Here is a 27,149-nt window from a genome sequence, read left to right on the forward strand (position 1 = left end):
GCATAAAGTACTGAGAATTAATACATTTTCATGGATACTTTTAAAAACATGTCTTTGAACATCCATCCATCTTCAACCGCTTACTCCTTTTCAGGGTCGCGGGGGAGCCTGAAGTCTATCCCAGGGAGCATCGGGCACAAGGCGGGATACACCCTGGACAGGGTGCCAGTCCATCGCAGGGCACACAATCACACACACACTCACACACTACGGACACTTTAGTCTTTGAACATATCTAATGTTTTCAATGAAGTGGAAAAAATGACACACATTCACACATACACTACCCCCCCAACACACACACACATACCCCCCGCCCCCCCCCCCCCCCCCCCCCCCCCACACACACAATGCTTTATTTGACGTAACAACACACAACAAATGCAAAATATGATTAAACAATTAATTAAAAATAATTTAACACGTATATAGGTAAAGAACTATATACATAGGGACATTGAAGCGTAAGCAACATCTCTGATTCAAAAATCACAAGCATAAAAGTCTTGGATAAAGATGGATAAAAGTTAAGTCTTTACAGCAGTCCAAAGTCTTTTTTCCCCCCTTGGTGTTCCTCCAATGCTTCAAGATACTGATAAACCTCAAGCTTAAAGTCTACAAAATTCATTACCTTTTTTGACCATCGACATTTATGAATATGATATTTACCTCACATAATCAATAAATTAAGAACAAAACAAAGTTGTCAAATTTTCTAAAGGTTTATTATTAAAAGTAAAAAAAAATTTAGCTTCCAAAATAATGTCAGCTCCAGTCATTTCATTATAGAACCCATTAAAATCACACCAGAGCAATGTAGTACAAATACATTCAAAGAAGAGATGAGGAATACTCTCATCATTCAAATTACAAAACGCACATGTCAAACTAATATATTTCTTAAATCTTTTAATAACCTGGTTTTCTGGGTAAATACAATGAATAATTTTCAATGAATCCTCTCGAATTTGATTAGTGACACAATATCTCCTAGAAACCATGAAAGCTTCCTCCCACTTAACATCCTGAAAACGTGAATTCCAAAAACTTTTAGCTGGGGGTACCCTAAATGACTACCGTTGAAATATCAGCGATATGGAACAACTGAAGGAGTCCAGAAGGTATAGCATCAAAGACAAAGATATTGGAAGTTAGCATGGAACATTAACATAATGTGTTGCTGTCAGTGACCACAATTTTATACGTACTATGCTTTTATTCATGCAATAAATTTTACACAAAGCCTCTTTACACACATCATCCATGCATTAGTAAGCAGATCATGGGATACTGTGGTAAGGAAAAAAAAAACTTCCTAAACTTCCCAAGATTGCTAATCAGGAGACGCTATAGCAGATCACAGAGAATAAGGAATTGTTTTCATATTCCATACTCCTGGAATTCAGGAAAAATCTATAAACATCCGTAACAAAACTTGAAACACACACACGGCATTTAACAAGCAGTAATAATGAATTGTATTGTTGGAGTTTATCAGTAACTTAAACAGCGGAGGGTTAGGACAGGAGAATGAGCATGTAGGCTTGAGGACTGTAGTATGATGAGCACTACACAGTGGATAATACGATAACTTTTACACATTATATAGTGCACTACATGTTTAATCCTTGCCTCGATAGAAGTGTGTTGTGTGTGTAGTGCACTTATATGGAGGCAGGGAGATAAACCCCTTCGGAATAAGACATGTAGTGGACTAAATAATGGCTGCTACTGTCTGTTTAATGCACGGTATGCTCACGTGCACTCTTCTACCAATAGAAGTGCACTACACAGCATGTAAAGATAATATCCTGTATATATACATACATACATATGGACTGAGGAGCTGAATCACAAATTAGGAACTAGAAACTGTTATTTTACACACTATCTAGTCTAGTGCACTTCTCTAAGAGAACTGAATCACATATGTACAGTAGTAGTATTCCAAACCCTATATAGTGTACTTCAGATATCCTCAAATTAGACATTTGATGCACAAGCTCAGTGTTTCAATGGTTTTATTGATTTTTTAAATCTTCAAGCATTACCATGTGCATAATGGCTTTAATCAGAAAATAATGTATTCATTCATGAGGCAGTAGAAAAAAGAGAAACACAAAGACAGACACACATAATGTAGCATGTCATGATGAGTTGCCAAATTTCCATTTACAAAAGAGAGAGAATACAGTGTGTGTGTGTGTGTGTGTGTGTGTGTGTGTGTGTGTGTGTGTGTGTGTGTGTGTGTGCGTGTGTGCGTGTGTGTGTGTGTGTGTGTGTGTGTGTGAACGGTAAGCAGGAATTTGTCCTCATTTCTCCACATCAGAGCGCTGTACACTAATAAACACTGACACATACTTTATCCATGAGTGTATGCAGTGTATCATCCAATAACTCACACAATTTTACTGCAATGAAAGCCATAACACAACTCACATGCGTGCACACACACACACACACACACACACACACACACAGACACTTTTAAAGTGTTAAACATGGTTTTATACTCTGTGCGCTCACCACAAATGAGACGCAAACTTTAAGTTTGATCTTTTTCATGTTCTTCACAATTTTTACTTTTCAAAGGAATAAAAAAACCCAGAACATGTTGCATATTATCTTTATAATTCAAATGTGATCTTCAATAGTGTCCATTATCTATTTTTATAAAAACAGTTCTCACTCTTTTAGTTTAACCCTCCTGCACAAGACATATTGCTCTAGTTTCACTAAAGAGTTCCCTACATTACCCACAATGCCATTCAACTACCTGCTGACAGTGGTGCAGTGGGCTTTATCCCTCGCTTCATCTCTACCGAAAATATTCGCTGCAGCGGCGCTTTAGTCCTTTAGTCTATCCAGCGTCATAAAATAGGATCGTTTGAGGATGTTTTATTTTTTATTTTTTAGAAGGATCAGGTGCATTAAGTCCCCGTGTTTAAAAAAATGTTGTTTGCATTTAATTGAAGATTATTTTATTTTTAAATAAAGAATTAATAAAGGGGTTCTATTTAATACTGAGCCTGACTGTAGACGCTGTAATAGTTAAAAAGTCTCTCGGTCATGTGACTGGACATAAGCAAGAGACAGATCTTTCTCCATCAGCACAACACAAACACACACACACACACACACACACACACACACACACACACACACACACACACACACACACACACTATGGTTAAACACTTATTCTGCAACACTGTGGTCAGGAGCTGAAACAGCACTGCAAACTTACAGCACACCACCATGACAGGCTCAAATAATAATAATAATAATAATAATAATAATAATAATAATAATAATAATAACAATAACACCAGAAGCTAGTACTGATCATTTGTAGACAGTAGGCTTCAGCTTCACATGCCGTACCTTTTGTGGGCGGGGCCTTAGGATGTGAAAATGGGCATGGCCTAGCTTCATTACAGCTACACCAGTGTTTACTAGGGTTGTCACGATACCATAAACATATCTTACGATACTTTACCAACTGAAGTATCACTACACCAAGTATCAAGATATCACACAATAATGGGCTAATCCATCATTCAGATCTCCAAAATGAACCAAATTTACATAGATACATCGATATCAATGAAAACAGACAAACCGAATTTTACTCTCAAAAATATTAATAAGAATGAATAACTGGCTGTTGGAGAAACTCCAGAACAATCACACAGTTGGCAAGTGACTAATTCACCTTGCCACATATTTCATCTAGTGTTCCCTCAAGCAATGAAATGGAAATTGTCCTCAGAGAACTGAGAAGGAACACAACATTAGGAATAAATAACCCAATTTGGGAACAAACTCATAAAAGTACTCGTTAGCTCGCTTACTAGCAAACGCGGCTAATTCTAGTATTTACACATGACGGTTAGCATAACGTTAGCTCACTTACTAGCGAACAGGAACTCTTTAAAGATTAAGGTAAAGAATTTAGGTTAAATGAAGTGTCACTACCCTTTATGTATTCAGCAAAGGCAGTGAGACGTGTCGTTTTAGCAGAAATAGTATTAACCACCGCACACACAACATTACTTACGGTACTGACGACACTACCGTTTAAAACATACAGTGGCATCGGCGGTGTTTTGGAGCTTTAGTATCGCGGTACTACAGTAGTACCGGTAACCGTGCACCCCTGGTATTTACGTGAGGAAAGTTCCTGGTATTCAGGTTACGCAGCTGCTCATGTCCGTTTCCTGAGGTCTGCTTTCAGGTTATTAAAATCACCTGTGTGTCGTTCATACCTCTGGAGGTTTCCAGATTTTTCTTGAGCAGAAGATGAATATTTATTAATGGATAGTTTCGTATTTATGTGTTTAATATTGTCCTCGAATGACCTTCCATAGTGAGTGTATTTACAGCCCAGACATACATCATACTGTCAGAGGCTGGACTTAAAGCTGCTGCTCCTCATTCAAACCGATATCACGCCAGAAAAATGTTCTTAAGTTCAAGATCAGAATTGTGTGTAACTGAGACACGCCTCTGTTTTACTCAAACTCCGCCCCCTCGTGCGTAACTCTCATACTTCTAACTTGTAAATAGCGCTGCAGTGTGTAGCTACGTCTGAGGTCTGAATCCTCACTGCGGGATTACATGTCTAATGTAGGGAGGATAATAATGTGAGCTTAGTAAATACATTATTCTCAATTACTACATAGTGAACCATTTTAAGTGTGTGTGTGTGTGTTTGCATGTGTGTGTGCATGTGTGATTTCAGACACAGCCCTAATGTATAAAAAGGGACTACACAAATATACAAACAAGAACCTCTCAAAGTCAGTAATACAAAACTGTGTGTGTGCGTGTGTGTGTGTGTGTGTGTGTGTGTTATGCAGCGTCAGCGTGAAACAGAGGAAAATGAGCCTAACTGAAGTTTTAGGTGTTGCTGAGTGTGACGCTTACACAAGCAGAATTTGAGTGACACATTCTTCTTACATCCTTCTCATGCAACACCACACACACACACACACACACACACACACACACACACACACACACACACACACACACAGTTTCTTATTTCAGAAGAGCATCCCCTGAACCACGGGTTTGGGTCTCTACTGCAGTGCGAGTGATCTGGACATGTCACACACACTTATTCACACACACTTCCCATGAACCGTTCTTTTGCAGGTAACAGGAAGGACAATCTACACACACACACACACAGTTAGCTATAGTGCAACACGCTGGTGTCTAGGAACACGATGCAGCGCACTTACAGGCTTTCTAGAGAACAATGGATATCACTGCTTTCCATAAACCATCACTCAAACACGCAGTGAACAGTTCACCATTAAATGGGTTTCCTCTGTTCTCACACACACACACACACACACACACACACACACACACACACACACACACACACACACAATAACTTGACTGATTTGCATATTCGTTTATTGATTATATTCATCGTGATCATTGGCAGATCAGATTACAGATTTAGGTAGTTGAAGAAGGAAGATTTTCTGATGACACGTAGAATAGAAGTTAAAATAGAACAGAGTTTAATCAGAAATAAAATGATGGACTATAAGTGATATCTAATAGAGAGAGGTCCTTGGTGTGTGATGGTGAATGTTGGTGTGTGATGGAGAATGTTGGTGTGTGATGGTGAATGTTTGTGTGTGATGGAGAATGTTGGTGTTTGATGGAGAATGTTGGTGTTTGATGGAGAATGTTGGTGTTTGATGATGTTTAATGGTTTGATGGAGAATGTTGGTGTTTGATGGTGAATGTTGGTGTGTAATGGAGAATGTTGGTGTTTGATGGAGAATGTTGGTGTTTGATGGAGAATGTTGGTGTTTGATGGAGAATGTTGGTGTTTGATGATGTTTAATGGTTTGATGGAGAATGTTGGTGTTTGATGGAGAATGTTGGTGTGTGATGATGTTTAATGGTTTGATGGAGAATGTTGGTGTTTGATGATGTTTAATGGTTTGATGGAGAATGTTGGTGTTTGATGGAGAATGTTGGTGTTTGATGATGTTTAATGGTTTGATGGAGAATGTTGGTGTTTGATGGAGAATGTTGGTGTTTGATGATGTTTAATGGTTTGATGGAGAATGTTGGTGTTTGATGGAGAATGTTGGTGTGTGATGATGTTTAATGGTTTGATGGAGAATGTTGGTGTTTGATGATGTTTAATGGTTTGATGGAGAATGTTGGTGTTTGATGGAGAATGTTGGTGTGTGATGGTGTTTAATGGTTTGATGGAGAATGTTGGTGTGTGATGATGTTTAATGGTTTGATGGAGAATGTTGGTGTTTGATGGAGAATGTTGGTGTGTGATGATGTTTAATGGTTTGATGGAGAATGTTGGTGTTTGATGATGTTTAATGGTTTGATGGAAAATGTTGGTGTGTGATGGAGAATGTTGGTGTTTGATGATATTTAATGGTTTGATGGAGAATGTTGGTGTTTGATGGAGAATGTTGGTGTTTGATGATGTTTAATGGTTTGATGGAGAATGTTGGTGTGTGATGATGTTTAATGGTTTGATGGAGAATGTTGGTGTTTGATGGAGAATGTTGGTGTGTGATGGAGAATGTTGGTGTGTGATGGAGAATGTTGGTGTGTGATGGAGAATGTTGGTGTGTGATGGTGTTTAATGGTTTGATGGAGAATGTTGGTGTGTGATGATGTTTAATGGTTTGATGGAGAATGTTGGTGTTTGATGGAGAATGTTGGTGTTTGATGATGTTTAATGGTTTGATGGAGAATGTTGGTGTGTGATGATGTTTAATGGTTTGATGGAGAATGTTGGTGTTTGATGAAGAATGTTGGTGTGTGATGATGTTTAATGGTTTGATGGAGAATGTTGGTGTTTGATGGAGAATGTTGGTGTTTGATGGAGAATGTTGGTGTGTGATGATGTTTAATGGTTTGATGGAGAATGTTGGTGTTTGATGATGTTTAATGGTTTGATGGAGAATGTTGGTGTTTGATGGAGAATGTTGGTGTTTGATGATGTTTAATGGTTTGATGGAGAATGTTGGTGTGTGATGATGTTTAATGGTTTGATGGAGAATGTTGGTGTTTGATGGAGAATGTTGGTGTTTGATGGAGAATGTTGGTGTGTGATGATGTTTAATGGTTTGATGGAGAATGTTGGTGTTTGATGATGTTTAATGGTTTGATGGAGAATGTTGGTGTTTGATGGAGAATGTTGGTGTTTGATGATGTTTAATGGTTTGATGGAGAATGTTGGTGTGTGATGATGTTTAATGGTTTGATGGAGAATGTTGGTGTTTGATGGAGAATGTTGGTGTTTGATGATGTTTAATGGTTTGATGGAGAATGTTGGTGTTTGATGGAGAATGTTGGTGTTTGATGGTGTTTAATGGTTTGATGGAGAATGTTGGTGTTTGATGGAGAATGTTGGTGTTTGATGGAGAATGTTGGTGTTTGATGATGTTTAATGGTTTGATGGAGAATGTTGGTGTTTGATGGAGAATGTTGGTGTGTGATGGTGTTTAATGGTTTGATGGAGAATGTTGGTGTGTGATGATGTTTAATGGTTTGATGGAGAATGTTGGTGTTTGATGGAGAATGTTGGTGTTTGATGATGTTTAATGGTTTGATGGAGAATGTTGGTGTGTGATGATGTTTAATGGTTTGATGGAGAATGTTGGTCTTTGATGAAGAATGTTGGTGTGTGATGATGTTTAATGGTTTGATGGAGAATGTTGGTGTTTGATGGAGAATGTTGGTGTTTGATGGAGAATGTTGGTGTGTGATGATGTTTAATGGTTTGATGGAGAATGTTGGTGTGTGATGATGTTTAATGGTTTGATGGAGAATGTTGGTCTTTGATGAAGAATGTTGGTGTGTGATGATGTTTAATGGTTTGATGGAGAATGTTGGTGTTTGATGGAGAATGTTGGTGTTTGATGGAGAATGTTGGTGTGTGATGATGTTTAATGGTTTGATGGAGAATGTTGGTGTTTGATGATGTTTAATGGTTTGATGGAGAATGTTGGTGTTTGATGGAGAATGTTGGTGTTTGATGATGTTTAATGGTTTGATGGAGAATGTTGGTGTGTGATGATGTTTAATGGTTTGATGGAGAATGTTGGTGTTTGATGGAGAATGTTGGTGTTTGATGGAGAATGTTGGTGTGTGATGATGTTTAATGGTTTGATGGAGAATGTTGGCGTTTGATGATGTTTAATGGTTTGATGGAGAATGTTGGTGTTTGATGGAGAATGTTGGTGTTTGATGATGTTTAATGGTTTGATGGAGAATGTTGGTGTGTGATGATGTTTAATGGTTTGATGGAGAATATTGGTGTTTGATGGAGAATGTTGGTGTTTGATGATGTTTAATGGTTTGATGGAGAATGTTGGTGTTTGATGGAGAATGTTGGTGTTTGATGGTGTTTAATGGTTTGATGGAGAATGTTGGTGTGTGATGGAGAATGTTGGTGTTTGATGATGTTTAATGGTTTGATGGAGAATTTTTAACAGGAGAACATCTGAAAATCCTGATCCTGACCCAAACCGAGCGCGGCTGCTCGTCCTTGAGCACGAAGCTTTCAGTCGTCAGTGTTACCGGACTGTTAATAATGCTCTGATGTGGAAATATGGATCAGCATTATATTACTACGTCATGTAACATCTGACCTCAGATCGGTTTTTATACAATTAATTCCTCATCCCATGAAACAACCGTCGCAATGCTTTCCTGTGCATGTTGTGGTGTAGAGCTCTTACGTAACTCAGTACGGGTCTAGATGGATCTGATTGTGGGAAAACAGGATATGAAATCCTTCCTGAAAAAGCCGTGTTTGTGAGACACCATTTTGTTTCGAGAGCTCTGATATCTTTTGCAGAAGTGTTCGGATCTACGAGCTGGACGAGGACCATCTTTGTTCAACGGGGTGTGATTGTACTGTGCAACCTTGTGGCCTTGAAGTGATAAACGAGCATGCAATCAGCACGACCAAGCAAAACAGAATGAGGAAGACGCCTCCGCTGTGTGAACGCTGAAAGCTGAGACTAGCATGTTTTTGTTGTGTGTGTGTGTGTGTGTGTGTGTGTGCTTTTTTTTACCTGCTAACCATAAAATGTCTCCTGAGTTAAACAATGAGCTTCTTCTCAGCGCTAACCCGTGGTGAACTGGACAAAAAGATAAGGCAAGAAAACAAGACACTAAAGAAAAGTCATGTTTAATGAAGGTCACACATACACAAGCTTTTAAAGCCGGGCCTAAAATAAAAAAAAAATTAAAAAACACTGTCAAGAATTTTTTTTCTTTCATTTTTTAAAAAAAAGAAATTTTTGGAAACTTGTTTTTATGAGTAAATGCATGCGCACAGCTTTATTGTTCTATTTTCTCTGCTTTTCTTTTTTTCCCCTTATTATTCAATTTCATCTTTTTGTGCATTTTCCAACTTTTTTTCTTTTCTCTCCTTTTTTTAACAAGCAAAAAAATTGTTTCTCTCTTTCTCTTAGGAGTAGCTTTAACAGTCCAAGACTTTTACTTTATTAAAAAAGAAAAAGAAAAAAAATTAGTAAAATCTGTGTATAATAAAGGGGGGATTCCATGATTGTGGGGCCATTCAGCCATTCAGGCCACACGTAACTCTTAAAAAATTCATTAAAAAAATGCAAAAATTTATGAAAAAAAGTACAAAAAGTGCAACATTTAATCCAACAAAAAAAAAAATGCAACGAAAAAAAATACGACAATATAATTTTTTTTATTTGCTGAATTTTGCTCAGAAATGCACAAAATGGTTGAGTATTTTTTCTCCACTGAATCAGCAAACATATAACATCCATACTAATGGCACGAGGACGTAAAAGACATTCTAACGATTTACCTAAACTGTATTTTTTGTTTACATTAATAATCGACGTGAGTCTATAATTTGTGTAACAGGGCTGTACTTGTCAGTCAACATCATACAAATAAAGAGAAAACAAAGAAAAATAAATTCAGTGAGAACCTTTCTTATTTTTTCTCCTTCCTGAGATCTTCAGGAAATTCATATGACGCAGCTTCCTGCTGAACATGTGACTTGTGGAGTGCATGAACTACTTCACTGAGGTGAAGTGGAAGTGAAGTCGGGGCTGTTTATTAAAGTTTTCAGTGATTTATGAAAACTTAAAATTGAATGGTGCCTCAAATGAGGAAATCCAGATTTGACACGTAAAACGTCACACAGGTCACACACACACGTACACAGGTAAAACGTCTCACAGGTCACACACACACGTACACAGGTAAAACGTCACACAGGTCACACACACACGTACACAGGTAAAACGTCACACAGGTCACACACACACGTACACAGGTAAAACGTCACACAGGTCACACACACACGTACACAGGTAAAACGTCTCACAGGTCACACACACACGTACACAGGTAAAACGTCACACAGGTCACACACACACGTACACAGGTAAAACGTCTCACAGGTCACACACACACGTACACAGGTAAAACGTCTCACAGGTCACACACACACGTACACAGGTAAAACGTCACACAGGTCACACACACACGTACACAGGTAAAACGTCACACAGGTCACACACACACGTACACAGGTAAAACGTCTCACAGGTCACACACACACGTACACAGGTAAAACGTCTCACAGGTCACACACACACGTACACAGGTAAAACGTCACACAGGTCACACACACACGTACACAGGTAAAACGTCTCCGAGTTTTAGACCCGACTTTAGACACATACAGTACAACATGTTGGCAGAAATGGTGAATTCTCTGAGGTGTTCACGTAATTACGTTGGAGTGTTTAGTGTCTGGGCCACTGCGACTCCCCGCTGCCTGACGGCTCGATCAACGCCGCCGTTTCTGACTCCGGCCCGCCTCTGATGGTTCGGAGGCGTTTAGTATAGGGGTCTGAGTGAGGCTGCAGCACAAAATCATAGAGGAGAGCAGCTGCTACTCCAGCCAACATCGGCGCCACCCAATACACCTGTAGACAGACAGAAAGACAGACAGACGAGTGGAGAGACAGACAGTGCATGAACAAAATGCATAAAATATGTACAGAGAAATTGAATAAATTCAACATTCTCCTAAAAGAGCTGAATGTTTCTCTGACATTTCTATAGCAACAGTAAGAATGACTACAACACTGATTAGTTGGTATTTGAAAAACTGTATGATGTTGATGTTTGATGGTGTTTGATGGAGAATGCTGATGTTGGATGGTGTTTGATGGAGTATGCTGGTATTTGATTGTGTTTGGTGGTGGAATTTTGATGTTGGATGGTGTTTGATGGAGAATGCTGATGTTTGATGGTGTTTGATGGAGTATGCTGGTATTTGATTGTGTTTGGTGGTGGAATTTTGATGTTGGATGGTGTTTGATGGAGAATGCTGATGTTTGATGGTGTTTGATGGAGTATGCTGGTATTTGATTGTGTTTGGTGGTGGAATTTTGATGTTGGATGGTGTTTGATGGAGAATGTTGATGTTTGATGGTGGAATTTTGATGTTTGATGGAAAATGCTGATGTTTGATGGTGTTTGATGGTGGAATTTTGATGTTTGATGGAGAATTCTGATATTCATGGTGTATGACGCAGAATGTTCATGTTTGATGGTGTTTAATGGAGAATGCTGATATTTGATGGTGTTTGAAAGAGAAATGTTGATGTTTGATGGTGTTTGGTAGAGGAATGTTGTTGTTTTTAGAGTGTTTAATGTTTGATGGTGTTTAATAGAGTATTTTAATGTTTGATGGTGTTTAATGGAGAATGTTGGTGGTTTGATACTGAAAGTGGTTTTGTTGGAGAATGTTGATGTTTGGTGGGGTTTGGTGAAGAATGTAGGTGTTTGATGGAGAATGTCAGTGTGAGAGTATTACTGTTATTACCGGTTTTTGGAAAATGTTGGTATTCAATGGAGTTTTTTTAATGTTTGATCGTGTCTGGTGGAAGATCCTGATAGTGCTTAGTGTAGAATGCTGATGTTTGATGGAGAATGTTGAATGTTTGTTATACAGTGACGGCCTTTCTTGGTGTTTGTTGGTGTGGTAAAGAAGGATGGTCCTTTGTGGTGGTGTTTGACGGAGAATGTTACTGTTTTAATTATGAATGCTTGTTAAAGAATGACGGAGTTTTGATTATTTAAAAAAGATTATTCAGTCTAAAAGGGAAGAACACGTCCAAGAAGACTGGACTCACCCAGTGTTTCTTAAAGGACTTCATAATGACAGCAGGTCCGAAGGAGCGAGCAGGATTGATGCCGCAGCCAGTGTAGCTGATCTGGAGAGCACAAGTTTAAGAACCAGTAAGGAAAAACATGTCCAAAACCCCCCACCCCCAATTAAAAAAAAAAAGTAAAGAAAGTTTGCAACTTGCTTACCGCCACCAAGTGTCCCAAACCCACAGAAAGTCCGATGGCGAGCGGTGCCGATCCCTTCACGTCGTTCCGGCGGCTGTCCGTTGTGGCTAAGACACACAGCACCAGCTGGAAGGTGACCAGGAACTCCACGCCGAAAGCCTTACCCTGTGTCATATTTTCAGCAATCTGAGAGAGATAGAAAAGCACAAAAATGATGAATTAATTAACACATTAATTCCTGTTCTGACCGGTTAAAATCATAAAGGGTCCACAACCTGACAGCCACGACAACAGAAAGGGTTCGTTTTAGACCTTTTTGCTCCAGATGACCAATTTTTGTGCTTGTGTGTCCGTGTATATGCAAAGATGATGTCTGGCTTCAAAACAATAATATAAAAACAATAAAAGCTCTCGTATCTCTTATCTGCTTGTTTTTTTTTTTTTTTTTTTAAATTTCAGTTTAATTTTGAGGCTAAAATTAATGCACGACCTTGAATGACCCTTGAATGATGTGGATCAGTGATTATTGGGTAGCAAGTAGCAAGAAGAGAGAAGATGAACACCTTTTAAGAATAATAAGAGGATCAGCAGGATTTTCCAGGAGTTGCAATTAAAAAATATTTAATTCATCCAGAATTTCTTTCTGCATGTTTTTAATCCCTTTAAAATCTTTTATGAGAACTGAATTCCAGTGTACACGTCTTAACCGGAGAGTAGTCCGTAGAATAGCCGACTTGCACTTCCAGGTCGACTCACGACTCACGTCCTGCAGTAGCATTTTTTTCATATTTGGATTTATGAATATTTGCCTGTAAAATTTGCCGGATTTTCTAATGCTTATAAAAGAAATTGAGAATATGAATTTCCTATTTCAGTGCATTCCAAGAAAAAAGGAAACTAAAACAAACAGCCGTTCCCAATTTCCATTTCTCTGAAAATTTTATAAAGCTCATAAAACAAACCAGGATTATTGTTTTTCATTGACGTGAAACAAGTTCATACTGTTTTCTGTTTACCTCTGACCCAAACCATCAGGTAATTATCAGACCCCCAGAACCTGAAGGGGGTGTGTTAATGTGGAAAAACTACACTTGGTTCTGAATAGAGACGACAGTTTGGTCACTCACCTCGTTGAGCCCCAGAACTTTGACATCTTTAGGACGAATACCGTAAACGATGCCGCTAGCCAGGACCGCTCCCAACATCTGGGCTAAAATGTATAAAACTGCACGGATAATACTGATCTGGCAGCTGAACAGCAGGCCGACAGTGATGGCCGGGTTAAGATGCGCTCCGCTGATGTGGCCCAGACTCTGAGCCAGCGTGGCGATGGCCAGCCCAAACGCTAACGCTACCTTTACTTCCTGTTCTGGACCGCTGCCGTCCTCTGAAGTCCCAATGGCAGATGCTATACCCATAAAAACGAAAAGCGTCATTCCGACAAACTCTGCGATCACGGCTCGCCAAAGGGCGCCAGACCTGAGCTCCTTAACCATGATGAGTTTTCTGTCCGTTACTGACACACTGCTAGCTAAGCAGACGCTTATAAACCACGGGTGGGTGGTGGCTAGGACAGGAAGCTAGCTTTAACAGCCACAGGAGTGAAAAGAACCGGAGACGGGCGATAATATAGAGAAAACTGGTTAGAACTCAAAAGAGACACACACAAAAAAATCTGCATTCATTTCAAGAGTAAATGAATTATAGTGAAATACGTGTTTTATGAAGTATGTAAAGTACGGTGTAAAATATTGTACAACGATCACATCATGTCATCGTCTTAAAACGAACCCTTAGATATGAAGGTTGCTCTTTTTGGAAATAATTTTCCAGGACCTATAGCCTATGAATGACACACTGCCCAGTGACGGTCATCTTAGAATGATTCACATTGACACGAATAGCTTTACATTTGCAACATACTGTACAACTCCTAACGACCTCCTTAGGTTCTTCAGTACGCCTGTAGTAGTTCTCATCGAATCACACGGGGTACGCAACCTCAAAAAATAACAGACGTGGGCGTGACTACACCACGTACTAAAAACTCCATGCGTATTACACATACCTGATTTAAACACACCTTTATTATTAACACTTCTTGTGGCAGCGATGATCGTTAGCAGGTCACATGACTTGACTATAACATGTCTGTAGTCTGTACCTTTGCTAGAAACTCAATAAAACTCAATGAAAAGCATCGCTCCTCCTTTTAAACGTCACCTATGTTTTCACCCTTCGGCATTTTAAACTCCGCCACGTACGTATGAAAGGTTTTTTACAGTAAATTCTGTAAAAACAGTAGAAATACAGTAAAAAATGGTGTGGGCATGTACACTATATGGTCAAAAGTGTGTGGACACCTGACCACTGAGCATTCCATTCCAAACCATGGGCATTATTATTGAGTTGTTCTGTCTTTGCTGTCATAATGAGCTCTACTCTCTCTTCTGGGAAGGCTTTCCTCTGGATTTTAGGGCGTGGCTGTGGGGATTTGTGTTCATTCAGCTACAAGAGCGTTAGTGAGGTTGAGGTCAGGTGCTGATGTTGTGATGGTGAGGAGCCTCCAGTTCCAGTTCATCCTAAAGGTGTTCAGTGGGGATGATGTCAGGGTTCTGTGTAGAACACTCGAGTTCTTCGACCTTCTTCCAACATCAACACACCACGTCTTCATGGAGCTCGACTTTGTGTACATTAGAAACAGGAACAAGTTTGGGCCTCTTTTTTCCAGTGAAGGAAAATTGTAAAGCTACAGCATAGAGAGACGGAACTCTGAGAACTCGGGGTGGAATTCTTCTGCTTTCTGCACTGAAGAACCCTGGGTAGGAGATGTTGAAGTGGCAAGTGTGGAAATGATGAGCGAAATAACAGGATATCAATCTGTTTATTCGTATCTCTCAGATCTGGTCGATTTATAATCTTGTACACGCACACATTAGATGCGTCAAAAAAAGTAAACAAATCTCCTAAATGGCCTGCTGCTCTGGAAGCACTTACGGTTTTTGCTAACAGCGGCGCTTGAGTGCTAATGGATTTCCACAGCCGATATCACACAAGATAAAAGAACAGCAATGCTTTACTTGACAGCATTCGTTGTGTTTAATAGGTATATACAGTAATTAAACGCATTGCGTCTTGGATATTCGAGTACGTAGAAGCTTGATGTGCTTTAAAAATAAAATAAAGACAATTCCAAAGAGAGAACATAAAAAACAATTCAGGTGATAAACATACAGTAATAATTAATAAGTAACTGATATGATAGAAGTAACCCTTGGAGCTCTGGGGCCATTTTGGATTACCATTTTAAGTGTTCAATATAATTTTCCACCGTAGTCCATATGACCTGATAATTTACTTTATCACTTAAAACAGTGGACCCTAAAAACAGGAACCCCCGCCACACACACCCCCACCCTCAATTTTCTTTTCTTTTTGAAAGAAAATGTCCCAGTTAAGCGTGTGGTCAAGCACTATGCTACGGTATTTATAATTTATAACTGGTCGAACTGGCTCCCCTTTAATTAATGCAGAATGTGATTTTTCTGCTCTCTGAAATCAATAGGCATCTCCTTCGGTTTGGAGATGTTTAGGAGAAGATTTGATTTCTCACAACAGTTTAAAAAACCCCAAAACAAGCTCAAGCCCATGCTCTTCCTCCCCGTCATGTAAAAGGCTCACTAAAGCAGCATTGTCTGCATACTTAATGATTTATCTATTCATAAAAGCACTTAAACGGGAATTAAATTAATTGTAAAATAAATAATTACAGTGATAGAACACATCCCTGAGGTGATCTTACTTTAGTAGACCCATCTACCTTAACCTGCTGGGTTCTGGAACTGAGGAAATCAGTCACCACGTAATCAGCCTACTGTCAAGTACAAATTCTTTTGCATGTATAACTGCTAATGTACTTGGAGAAAACTACAAATAAAACTTCAGCATGAGTTTTTGGTTTCTCTAAGTGAGAATGCAACAGATGCAACACAGGCAAGATTACATCCTCTACTCCGCCTTTATTGGCCCTACAGGAGGCTGGGGGTTTGTGATGATGGCTTTTAGGGTAATAAGATGTGGTTTTTAATGGAACTAATAGAACTAATGGACTTCTGTGATGAAAGCCGCCTCGAGAGCCAGACCTTGCTTGAAGTAAATGTTAGAGAAACCGCTAACCGCTCGCCTGCGTCTCGATTATGTTTCTGTTTGGCTGGTGACGGCGGAAAATCCCACAAAGCTTCCACATACATCCACTTTACGCAGTACTAATTATGACATACCTTTAGAGTCTGTGGTGTATCTGAAACTCTACACCATGCTAGCCTAAGAAACGTAAACGTCTCTCAACGTAAGGTTTCCCATCGAACATAACTTCAACTGGTGCTCGATCATTTAGCTAGCTCGCTACATTGAATTGGTTAGCTTCAGAGTCTCAGAGTGATCACATTGCCTGATAAACCATGTTCTAAATCGGATCTGAAGATCGTCTAGTGTTAAACTTCTCCTTGTTTTGCACCAAAGCTGTGGACCACATCAATAAACATCAATCTGACTGATAATTTAAAAAAAACTCCAACTAAAACATATTTTTCACTTTCACTGTTTACCTTAGGTTACATTGTTTATGTTTTTATACCATTTTCATAATAGTCTAGATCATTAATTATTAGTAATAATTATATTTATCCAAACATTTTATATTTTGCTATTTCCTTTATATCTTTTTATAGTAATGCAGTTATTTATTGCGTTATTTTAATTGGCTGAATTTGCTTTTTTTTTTTTACTTTACCTTGTAAATTAAGATGATTATTATTCGTACTAGCTTTTGGAGAACTCGCCAATGAGCAGGGATTAATAATGATTAATTGGTGTGTCCAGAATGATGTAACTTAAGATCCGGGAGATGTTAATGCATACTCCACCCTCTCACTGCAGCAACACATTTATTTCTCTACGTTTAACCTTTTAGAAAAGTCTGAAACATTCCAATGTTTGGACATCCTGTCATTAGATCAAGGTACCAGGCACACAGTGAGATGAACAGGGTCAAGTTCTTCACTAGCATTTTGTCAACTGGATAAGTTTCAGAAACATCACTTCCTGTGCTCATGAATATTAATCTGAAAACCTTTATAGGAGAATACCTAAGAAGCAGGTTGAGCTTCCGGCATGGTGTTCTCCCAAACTTCAGCTACATCATAACCGGATTGTGTAAGAGGACTTTTTACATCCCCCACTACTTCCTCCATCCAACCTAGAAACATTATCCTCCTTTCAAATCATTAGCACTGATTCCCTTCAATTGCTAATAGAGCACAGAGACACAGCCAAACATAACTACTGTATTGTTTTACAAATGTCATTACCTTCCCATTTGAAAAAGAGTCATCTGTCTGATGAGAACAGGAGCCCTTCATTTATTTTGGTAATTTACCATCTGATTTCATTTGCTAATGGAAATATGAAAGCTAAACATTAACAGGCTAGCAAGACAAAGAAATACTGCCACATCACAAGAAAAAGATTGCAGACATGCTTTGAATAGATTTAGAAAATGGGATAATGTTTTATATGCACATTAGTAATCCTCAAATATAGAATAAGTAACTTTGCTAAACACAGCACAGCCAAGTGAAGTTTACCATTACACTGCAGAGTTGGAGAAACTTTGTCAGGTAATCAATAGGGTATTATTCCACTAAATATTGAGTCATGTAAATACAGTGACCTGATTCAGATCAGGACAATACTCTAATCCCCACCACTGGAATATGCCCATTACATGCAACAGATGTCTAAGCACCATGTTCAGAAACACTACTGAAAGATCCGTGTATACTCTAAGGAATTGTGGGTGCTAACATGCTTAGCTGTAGACTAGGTATTTAGGAATGGCTACTCCAGCCCACTTAACCATGTATACAGGGATTTCTGATACCCAGACATTATATTCAGAATATGGCTACAACCTGAGTCTAGACCTTAGATGGAATTTGATGTGCATGGAAGTGTAGTTACTGAATTTCTGTTGAATTCTGTGGTCAGAGGGTGTTTACATACATCTTAACAAAATGACTACAGAACATCACTGGATTGATGAATTACAGGTTTATTTTCCATCAGTGAACTGAAACATTTTGAAACCCTGAAGAGCCCATTTATGGTTTTGCATCCTCAGTTACAGGAGCATCACCCTCTGCACCACCCGCTGCACCAAGCAGGGGCTCAAGCTCTGCAGCTGCAGCCTCAACACCATGGCACAAAACCTTGAACCTGCCAATAGGGTCGGGACCTCTAGGAAACAGGACAAAGTCGTAGAGAAGTGCAGCTACAATACCGCCACACAGTGGTCCTGCCCAAAACACCTGGAAACAGGAACAAAAGAACAGTTGATTGACAGGACAATACACTGAGGGTTTCATTTGTGAGGATAAAAACACAGGACCAAATTTATAGTCAAGGGCAAGATCTCTAGAGGAAATGGTCACCAACCTCCTTCCTTGAAAGCTACCTTCCTGGAGGTAGCATCTCCAACCAAAGTCTAGCACCCATCAGGTTTCATGCATGAGATGCCTTCTGACTCAAGTCCTGACTAACAGGTTTTTTTTGCTAGTTTTTAATTTTGTATACAGAAGATTAGGATTCTTGTTCCAATGGTTTATTTGTTTTAAATCTAGATCTTAAGCTTATTTAAATTTACACCAGTGCCATCAAGTTCTGGATTGGTCAAAAGATGTTAATTTTCTATAACTGCAGCTCCAACAGTAGTGCAGCTGCAGATCACATGTTTAATTTATGCCCTGTTCCAACAAGTTCTCTCCTATAGTAACAGCTCATCCACAGGTATCTACAAGGAAAGCTTCCATTAAGCATATGCCAAGTCTTTTAAACACTTCACATGAGCAGTTAACAACTGCAGGTTCTGTACAAGCAAGACTGCTCACCCAGTGGTGTTCAAACTCCACGGACACCAGAGCTGGACCAAAAGATCGAGCAGGGTTCATTCCACATCCAGTATAACTGAACTGTTGACAGAAATTGGATTAATACAAGCAGTGTTGAGATGTTTGGCTGTTCCTTATCTGGGATGCTTTCAACAACTTACTCCTGCAAGGTGACCCACAACCACAGAGAGCCCAAGTGCAAACGGAGCTGAAACGGTGATGTTTTCCCTCCTTTTATCGGTTGTTGCTAGGAAGCACAGCACCAACTGGAGTGTGAGGAGAAACTCAATTCCAAAGCCTTGTCCCAGGCTGACACCATTCAGCTGCAGAACAAATGACAGCAACATTGTTAGCATTTTAACCAGCAGTGGGCTTTTGCTAGTCACAAGGCATTCCCTCCCTTACATGGTAAGCTACAAGGGATGTTTGCCAAATGGTGTCCAGTTAACCTTTAAATGTTGTTTAGCACTTCACAAGGAATGGTTCTGCATTTTAAAACCCAAGTTTAAGAAGCAAGCCATTTCCCAGTGATCTGCATTTGCACTTTAAACAAAACCAAACAAAAAACCCAACAAGCAGATGCTAAAGGGGTAATAGAATGGAGGAAAGGGGAAAAAAAAACCAAAACAAAAACACTCCTCCCCCACCTTTACAGTTAGCATGAAGCCAGGTGTGGCAGCAGGAGGCATGGGCAAGCATTAACTGCAGACAGGAAGCAGGTCAAACCAGCAGGTAACACTCAACCAAGCATCCACTGCCACACCAGGTTTGTACATTCTGGAACAGGTCTATATAGACAGGGTCTGAAAAGCTCAGGTAGCTTGAACTGAAACAGAAGCCAACTAAGGCACATTAATCTGGGTGATTGAGAATAAGCTTATTTAGGTGCATACTACTGTTCAAGGTCAAACCAATTTCACAACTAATTGGAGAGCAAGGCTTCTACTAGTCAAACTAATCAGCTTGAACAGATATCCCAAACACCACCACTAATGCTTTAATAAAGCAATCTTTCTATTTAAGGCCAGTTTTATTTTCAGCTCCTTTTGGTCAAAGCCCTTCCAGCAGTGTGCAGACATTAATTTACACCCAGTGAAGATCAGACCTCATTCCTGCATGAGAGGAGTTACTCACCTTGTTTAGCCCAAGTGAATCCACCACAGATGGTCTTAATCCCAGAACAATTCCACTAGCAATCACAGCCCCAATCATTTGGGCCATGATGTACCACAAAGCCCTGCACATGCTAATCTGGCAGCTAACCAACATGGCAAGTGTGACAGCTGGATTCAGGTGGGCTCCACTTACATGGCACAAACTCTGAGCCAAAATGGCAATGGCTAGCCCAAATGCTAATGCTACCTTTACTTCCTGGTCTGGGTAACTGTTGTTTCCATTCCCAATTACTGCAGAAATACCACAGAAAACAAACATGGTTGTCCCAATTAGCTCTGCAAGGACAGTCCTCCAAAACACTAAAGTCTGCAGCTCCTTCATCATGGGGAAACTCAACAGTGAACACAACCAGATCACCTACAGTACACCAACTAAGCGGCGGCTTCTGTTATTTAAACAATTATCTCGTGGCTACGTCACTCATTCTTAATTGGTCTCTCAATTCGATTGGCTGAACAATTTGTAGGTCTCTCAAGATGCTCTCTCAATTAATCAAACTTTAACGTTACTCAGAACCATCATGCAGCTTCTAGTAACTTCTTTTGTACCCAAAATAAACAAATAATTAGCACTTTGTGGATGTTTGGAGTTATGAAGATTGCTTAATAAAAAAAAAGTCAAATCAAATACAAATAATCAAATATCATTAAATATTTGAATACATATCTACATACATCACAAATGCTTTATTTAATCATTTATTTAAATATTTATTCGATAATTTCTTGAAGGATTTAATAGTATGTGGTGATTATAACGTTTTGACAATGTTTTGGACCTAATTGTTGTTGCCTCTTGAGGAAACCCTTAAATTACTGCTTTAGGCATTATTTTCTTCTTCATATTAGATTCAATTAGATTAGATTAAATTATTAGACTCAACCTTATTTTCATTGAGCAGTGTAAAAATACGAAGCCAACCAATTGCAGTTAGCATCTAACCAGAAGTGCAAACTAGCAAGTAGCTTTAAGTATGAAGTAATATCTGGAACCTGTCAGGAAATTTACGTTTAGCTTTTGTGTTCCATGTTTTTTAAGGGTTCACCAGATAATTAAGGGTTCTTTGCCTTGGAAGACAACAGAAGTTCTACATCTTTGTTTGTCTCAAAAATTGTTCCATTCTTCTGGATCATATCTTCAGTTTTTAATCTACAACACAACGTTTCTTCCTGAACCAAGCTGAAAAAACTTTCAGTAATTAACTTTCAATATTCAGGTTCCCTTCTGTGTGAATTTAAACTTGGCACCATTGATAGCGGAGTAGTTGCTAGGACATGATGACGTCACACACGCTGTGAAACAGATGGACATCTGACCATAAACTCTGTGTAATTCAGCAATAAACCTTCTGCAGTCATTTATTAGATGACTGACCACGGTAAACACAGCACTGACTAACTTTAGCCGATGGCTTCAATGGAGCAATGTACAGAAACCCAAACATCTGACCCCTCAGCACACTGAGTTTCATCAGCGCGGTGAACATTTCATCATCAACTTCCCGTCAAGACCTGGAAGTGTGAGACATCTGCATATGATTTAGCTGTAGAAACATTCCTGGAGATTTATACACTCAGTAATCGCGTCACTAATGAGTCAGGCCTCTGTTATCGCCCATGTCCACACAGAGGATGCATCAGTTGGTGACTTGTCAACAAGAATTAAATAAAAGTCCCATGATTCTTCGCTACATCATTGCGATGGCAGAAAACTCTTTTCAGACACATAAAGTTACTTTTTAAAGTTAACTTAATGAATGAAATGGTGTACAAGTGATAGATAGGTAGATGATAGATACGTGAGCCTCCTTTGTGCTGTCTTTAGCGGTCGAGTGGTGAACTCAGCCGGAGACAGAGGTATTGAGCAATAATGAGTACACAGAGCATCTCAAACACGTATTGGTGCACTCTCTGTCATCGTGCACGTGAGAGTTCAGTCTTGAAATGTTAATTCTCTGTTCTTCCCAAGGATGCAAGTCCATACTTCCTGTTCTTCATTTTGAGAAACATCCCTCAGCTTGATCCGTCATCTAAAGAATGTTAAGCGATAAATTCAGGGCTGGATTATTTTCCTAGGAAACGTTTGTGGTTCTGCTCACTGCTCCATTAAGCTAGTTGGCTAAATCTAATCAGAGCCATGTTTACCGTGTTCGATCATCTAATAAATGGTTGCAGATGCTTTATTGCTAAATTATACTGAGCTAATGGTCAGAGTTCCATCTGTTCCAGGTACCGTGGTCACTGCAATTTCCACTTCCACATGATACTGCCCTGTCCTTTATCCAGGAAAGATGATTTATCTATATTAGCCAAATGGATGGAGTGCAAAAGTAATACTCTGCAAAAGTAATAATCTACTACATCGGTTAAAGCCTGATCCTTTGAACCTGTCAGGCATTTCACGTGAAGCTTCTTGTTCCTTGCTACACCCCTAGAAAATTGAGTTCTTTGAAGGTTTCTTTAAGGGTTCATTGGATAATTAAGGGTTCTATGTGGTATCATTTCTAGTAGGGGAACACTGTTGTAGATGTCTACATAGAACCTTTAAGTTCCCTCCAAGAACCATTAATATCAGAAAGGGTTCAGAGTAAGTGTGTGGTACAAACTCCAAATTATTGCTCTTACACCTACAAGCAGCGATCTGCGGGGTCCAAGAACTCTTTGCGAATCGTCCCGCTTCAGTGGCCAGGTCTTGCCGAGTTTCCTTGAATACTAAAGAGGCAACACATGAGCATACTGTTCAGTCTTCATCACTTCATGACTGAACATGGTTTCACATGAGTCAGAATTAAACCGTAGACTCAGTGAGAGTCAGGACACAGTAATGTTTAGGTAAATGACGAAGATGTGTCTGAGTAGAAAATATTAATTATTTTGGCACGCTCCAGGTGAAAACAAGTGTGAAACATTAGGACTGAGAAAAATGACCATGTGGTTGAATAGAAAGTGACAGAAAGTGACCTGGTGCCAAATTTCAGCCATTTCTGTCAAACAGAAAAAGATTTATTTCAGTGTCCTTCAGTGGGGTTCATTACACACAAACGTATCCAGCAGGGCTTGTAATAATATGTTAAAGTATCAGACACACAGACACACACACACACACACACACACACACACACACACACACACACACACACACACACTTGTGGAAAACACTAAAGCCCTTACAGTATAAACACTTGGTATTTAAGTTAAGAACATCTCCTCCTCGACCCATGCTCGTGTCCTGAGAGGAATCTAAACAGGAAGTGGAAAGATCTCAAGTGGTGCTTCCAGTACACCATCCTGTTCGAGCGTGGAGAACCTGCTGGCAAGAAGATGCTTTTTTACTCGTCTTTCCTGATGTTTCAGTGTGTGTTACATCTGACACTGAGCTTCTATTATCTCAGAATGTTTTTAAACAAACAAAACCCTCGATGGTTTCTCTCGTCTCGATGGATAGTCTCATCTCATGGCTGACCCTAGCTTCCTTCTGACCCGGGATATGAGGATACGAGGACTTTTGTTACATTGTACGCGTGTATAACGACGACGAAGGCCCTGTTTCTGTCATTGCCTTATTAAAACACACTCCACGAATGTGTGTTAGAGCAGGAAACACTCTAAACGGGTTCCTAAATAAAAATGAGTTAGCTGTGATGTTATGGTCCAATCCTCGTTCGGAGAATGTTTTCGTTCCTACAATTTTAACTGACAATTTTCCATAATATTTTGATAGTTATCTAATCAGCCAATCATGTGGCAGCAGCACAATGCATAAAATTCATGTACATACAGGTCAAGAGCTTCAGGTAATGTTCACATCAAACATCAGAATGGTGGAAAAACTTTGATCTCTAAAGTTAAACCATGGCATGGTTGCTGGTACCAGATGGGCTGGTTTGAGTATTTCAGAAACTGCTGATCTTCTGGGAATTTCACACACAACAGTCTCTTGAGTTTACACAGAATGGTGCGCAAAACAAAAATGCTGACTACGGGTGGAAACGCCTTGTTGATGATGAAGGTCAGAGGAAAATGGCCAGATTTGTTTGAGCTTCCAGGAAGGATATAGTAACTCATATAATCACTCTTTACAACCGTGGAGAGATGAAAAGCATCCCAGCATGCACAAAACATCGAAAAAAGTCTGAGAGATCACAATGTCTCTTCATTCTGATGTGTGATGTGAACTTTAACTGAAGCTCTTGACCTGTTTCTGCATCATTTTATGCGTTGTGCAGAACCACATGACTGGCTGATTGGATAACTGTAGGTCAGTAAATGAGCAGGTGTTCAGGTGTTCCTAATAAAATACATACTGTATACTGTGTAGATAAACCTTATTACAACCTGTCGCTGAAGTACTTTGGATAATTGAGGTCATTTTCTTTATTGCTTGTTAGAGTAAACTTACAAATGTTTTATTTGATCCACATGCCTGGTGTGTTAATGAGCTGAGGTATCAAACCCTTCATAACTCCAAAAACACACCAAAATGCCATATGATCAGACGGAATGTCATTTGGTGAAATAATAAATAAAAATAATAAAGCACACGAGTCTGTAACTTTTGGTCGTTTTATTTACTTACTTACAAAAAGTGAAGGAAAGGAAAATCGTAGTGCTCAAATGTTACTCAAGTACAAAATGTAAAACAATACAGTCATTTACATAGAAAAAAAATACTGTTTACAAAAATTATAGACTATTACAACTAAAATTTCTTTAAAAAAAATTCTTTAAAATAAATTTCAGGTACATACAAAAAGCAGGAACTGAAAAAGAAAGAAAACTAAAAATGTTGCTGCAACAAACAGTATTCTTTTTTTTTTATTATAGGAAAAGTAAATCAATAACAGAAAAGAAGAGCTATTTACAGGTAATTTAAGGCTTTTAGTGTATGATAGACTCAGGAACTGGATCATTCATGACAAATAAAATCATTTATTTTGAGTCAAAAATAAAGACTGAACTTGATTTTGTAATATGATTTTAAATACAGCCTTAATGACCACAACAATTTGCGTGAAGATCTTTATTACTTTGAACTTTGCATGCTAGTTCATTTGACTTGCTAACTAATCTGCTCGCTTTCAGTATTCCTGTTTTCAAGAAAGAAAATTGCATCAGATCGCAGGAATGCGTTATGGGAAAGTATAAAAGGTGATTTTGGCTCAAATCGAATCGTCATTTAATAAAACTCAAAATCAGTATCAGGGTTTGGACCTGGGGAGAAAGGGAACGTCGATAAGGACGCTCTGAATTTGAAGACGCTTATCATCTACCTCTGGAGTTTCCACTGCAAGCCCGGTGGTCGGAACAATAAAAAAGAACCAACTCTACAGCGGAACATTTCAACGCGAGAACTGCATTTCCATCATCACTTCGAGGACATCTCGACGGCCGGTGTGTCGTCTCGTCCGTTGACGTCGTAGTCAGTCGACGGTCCAGACACCAGAACTCTCATGCGTTCGGGAAAATCGTCCATCTTTGGGTAAAGCAGGAAGTCATAGATGAGTGCCGCAGCCACGCCCCCACACATCGGGCCCACCCAGTAAACCTACAAAAAAAAAAACATCACTATCAAAAGCTGTGCTTCATTAACATAGGCTCAGTACGGAGTGTTCTGATTGGCTGAAAGCAGTTTCAATGATGAAACATAACACATGGAGATACTGATTGATCCATCCAGGCTTCACGGTGTAAATGTGTGTGTTTTGTCAAAATTAACATTTTATGTCCAATAATACAGCTTTACCTCTGATTGGTACAAAGTGCTGACACTGGAGACTCCTTCCATAAATGTTACACAAACACCTCCTTACATGAATCCCATCTTCATCTGGGCCACACCATAATAAACTATACTATATTCAGGGGCTAAATCAAAACCAGTACCAAATATAGACCAATAACATCTGTTTTCAGGTCACAACTGGTCCTGTAATGGACAGTGCAGAGACGGTCACAACGTGGGGCACCAAGAAATTTTGGGATTTAGAAGATTTCAACATGGAATGACTGGCAGTGGTGAAGGTGCATATCAAACGTTCTTATATTTACAGATATTAGCTTCTAGTATCTGTTAGCTACGTTAGCCTCGTAGGTCAGGTGCTAAACTTAGGACAGACAGTTAGCACGTTTCGGCTGATCCCAGCACATTGTGTAGCCTAAGTTTGATGTTTTTGGACTTTATCCCATCGCTCGCGGATGTAAATCGATGCCTTTCTTTGCTAACCGCTGCTTCGTAGTAACAATTCAACTCTCATTAAATAACTTTCTACATTTCTGTGGATTTTTAAAAATCCTGAATGGTTTATGATTAACACGTACAGGCAGACGCGTGTCTAATACATTGTGTTCAACTGTAAATGTTTTACTTTAACACGCTTAACTGTCTGATTCTGCTTTTCAATATTTACACTTCTCGCGCGCACACACACACACACACACACACACACACACACCACACACACACAAGCACGCACACTGTTCTAGTTATACGTCCGGATGGTGGTTATTTTAAGTATATATGGTGTGTATTCTCACATATGTTCAGCATCACATGTGGATTTATACATAAAACCGTAGTTAGCTGATAAGCTAGCAGGATAAAACATTATTACAGTGCTAATAAAAGTATAGTATTGTATAGTATAATAATATTTAAAAC

At 39.2% G+C, this 27,149-nt stretch overlaps 2 protein-coding genes across 2 annotated transcripts in view; both read right to left on the minus strand.

Annotated features, from left to right (window-relative positions):
• Positions 1-9,186: 9,186 nt before the first annotated feature.
• Positions 9,187-20,873, minus strand: aqp1a.2 (aquaporin 1a (Colton blood group), tandem duplicate 2). Its single transcript, XM_017471055.3, has 8 exons — positions 20,451-20,873; positions 19,478-19,639; positions 19,317-19,397; positions 18,533-18,737; positions 13,497-13,936; positions 12,391-12,555; positions 12,210-12,290; positions 9,187-10,994 (listed from the first exon to the last, which is right to left on the minus strand). The coding sequence occupies exons 1-8, from the start codon at positions 20,814-20,816 to the stop codon at positions 10,812-10,814; spliced, it is 1,683 nt and encodes a 560-aa protein (XP_017326544.2). The 5' UTR covers positions 20,817-20,873; the 3' UTR covers positions 9,187-10,811.
• Positions 20,874-25,040: 4,167 nt separating this feature from the next.
• Positions 25,041-27,149, minus strand: part of LOC108267091 (aquaporin-1) — an 8,362-nt gene continuing 6,253 nt past the window's right edge. Inside the window, exon 4 of the mRNA XM_017471056.3 lies at positions 25,041-26,036. Coding sequence (XP_017326545.1) covers positions 25,857-26,036 — 180 coding nt within the window. The 3' untranslated portion in view covers positions 25,041-25,856. The remainder of the gene's footprint in view (positions 26,037-27,149) is intronic.

This window comes from Ictalurus punctatus, chromosome 7 (assembly GCF_001660625.3).
Source record: "Ictalurus punctatus breed USDA103 chromosome 7, Coco_2.0, whole genome shotgun sequence".
NCBI lineage: Eukaryota > Metazoa > Chordata > Actinopteri > Siluriformes > Ictaluridae > Ictalurus > Ictalurus punctatus.

Coding starts and splice junctions, on each gene's coding strand:
- aqp1a.2 (XM_017471055.3), bottom strand. CDS start 20,816: ATGATGAAGGAGCTGCAGACTTTAGTGTTTTGGAGGACTGTCCTTGCA. Junction 18,738..19,316: donor TGGAGTTTGAACACCACTGG/GTGAGCAGTCTT, acceptor TCCTGTTTCCAG/GTGTTTTGGGCAGGACCACT. Junction 12,291..12,390: donor GTTTGGGACACTTGGTGGCG/GTAAGCAAGTTG, acceptor TGTGCTCTCCAG/ATCAGCTACACTGGCTGCGG.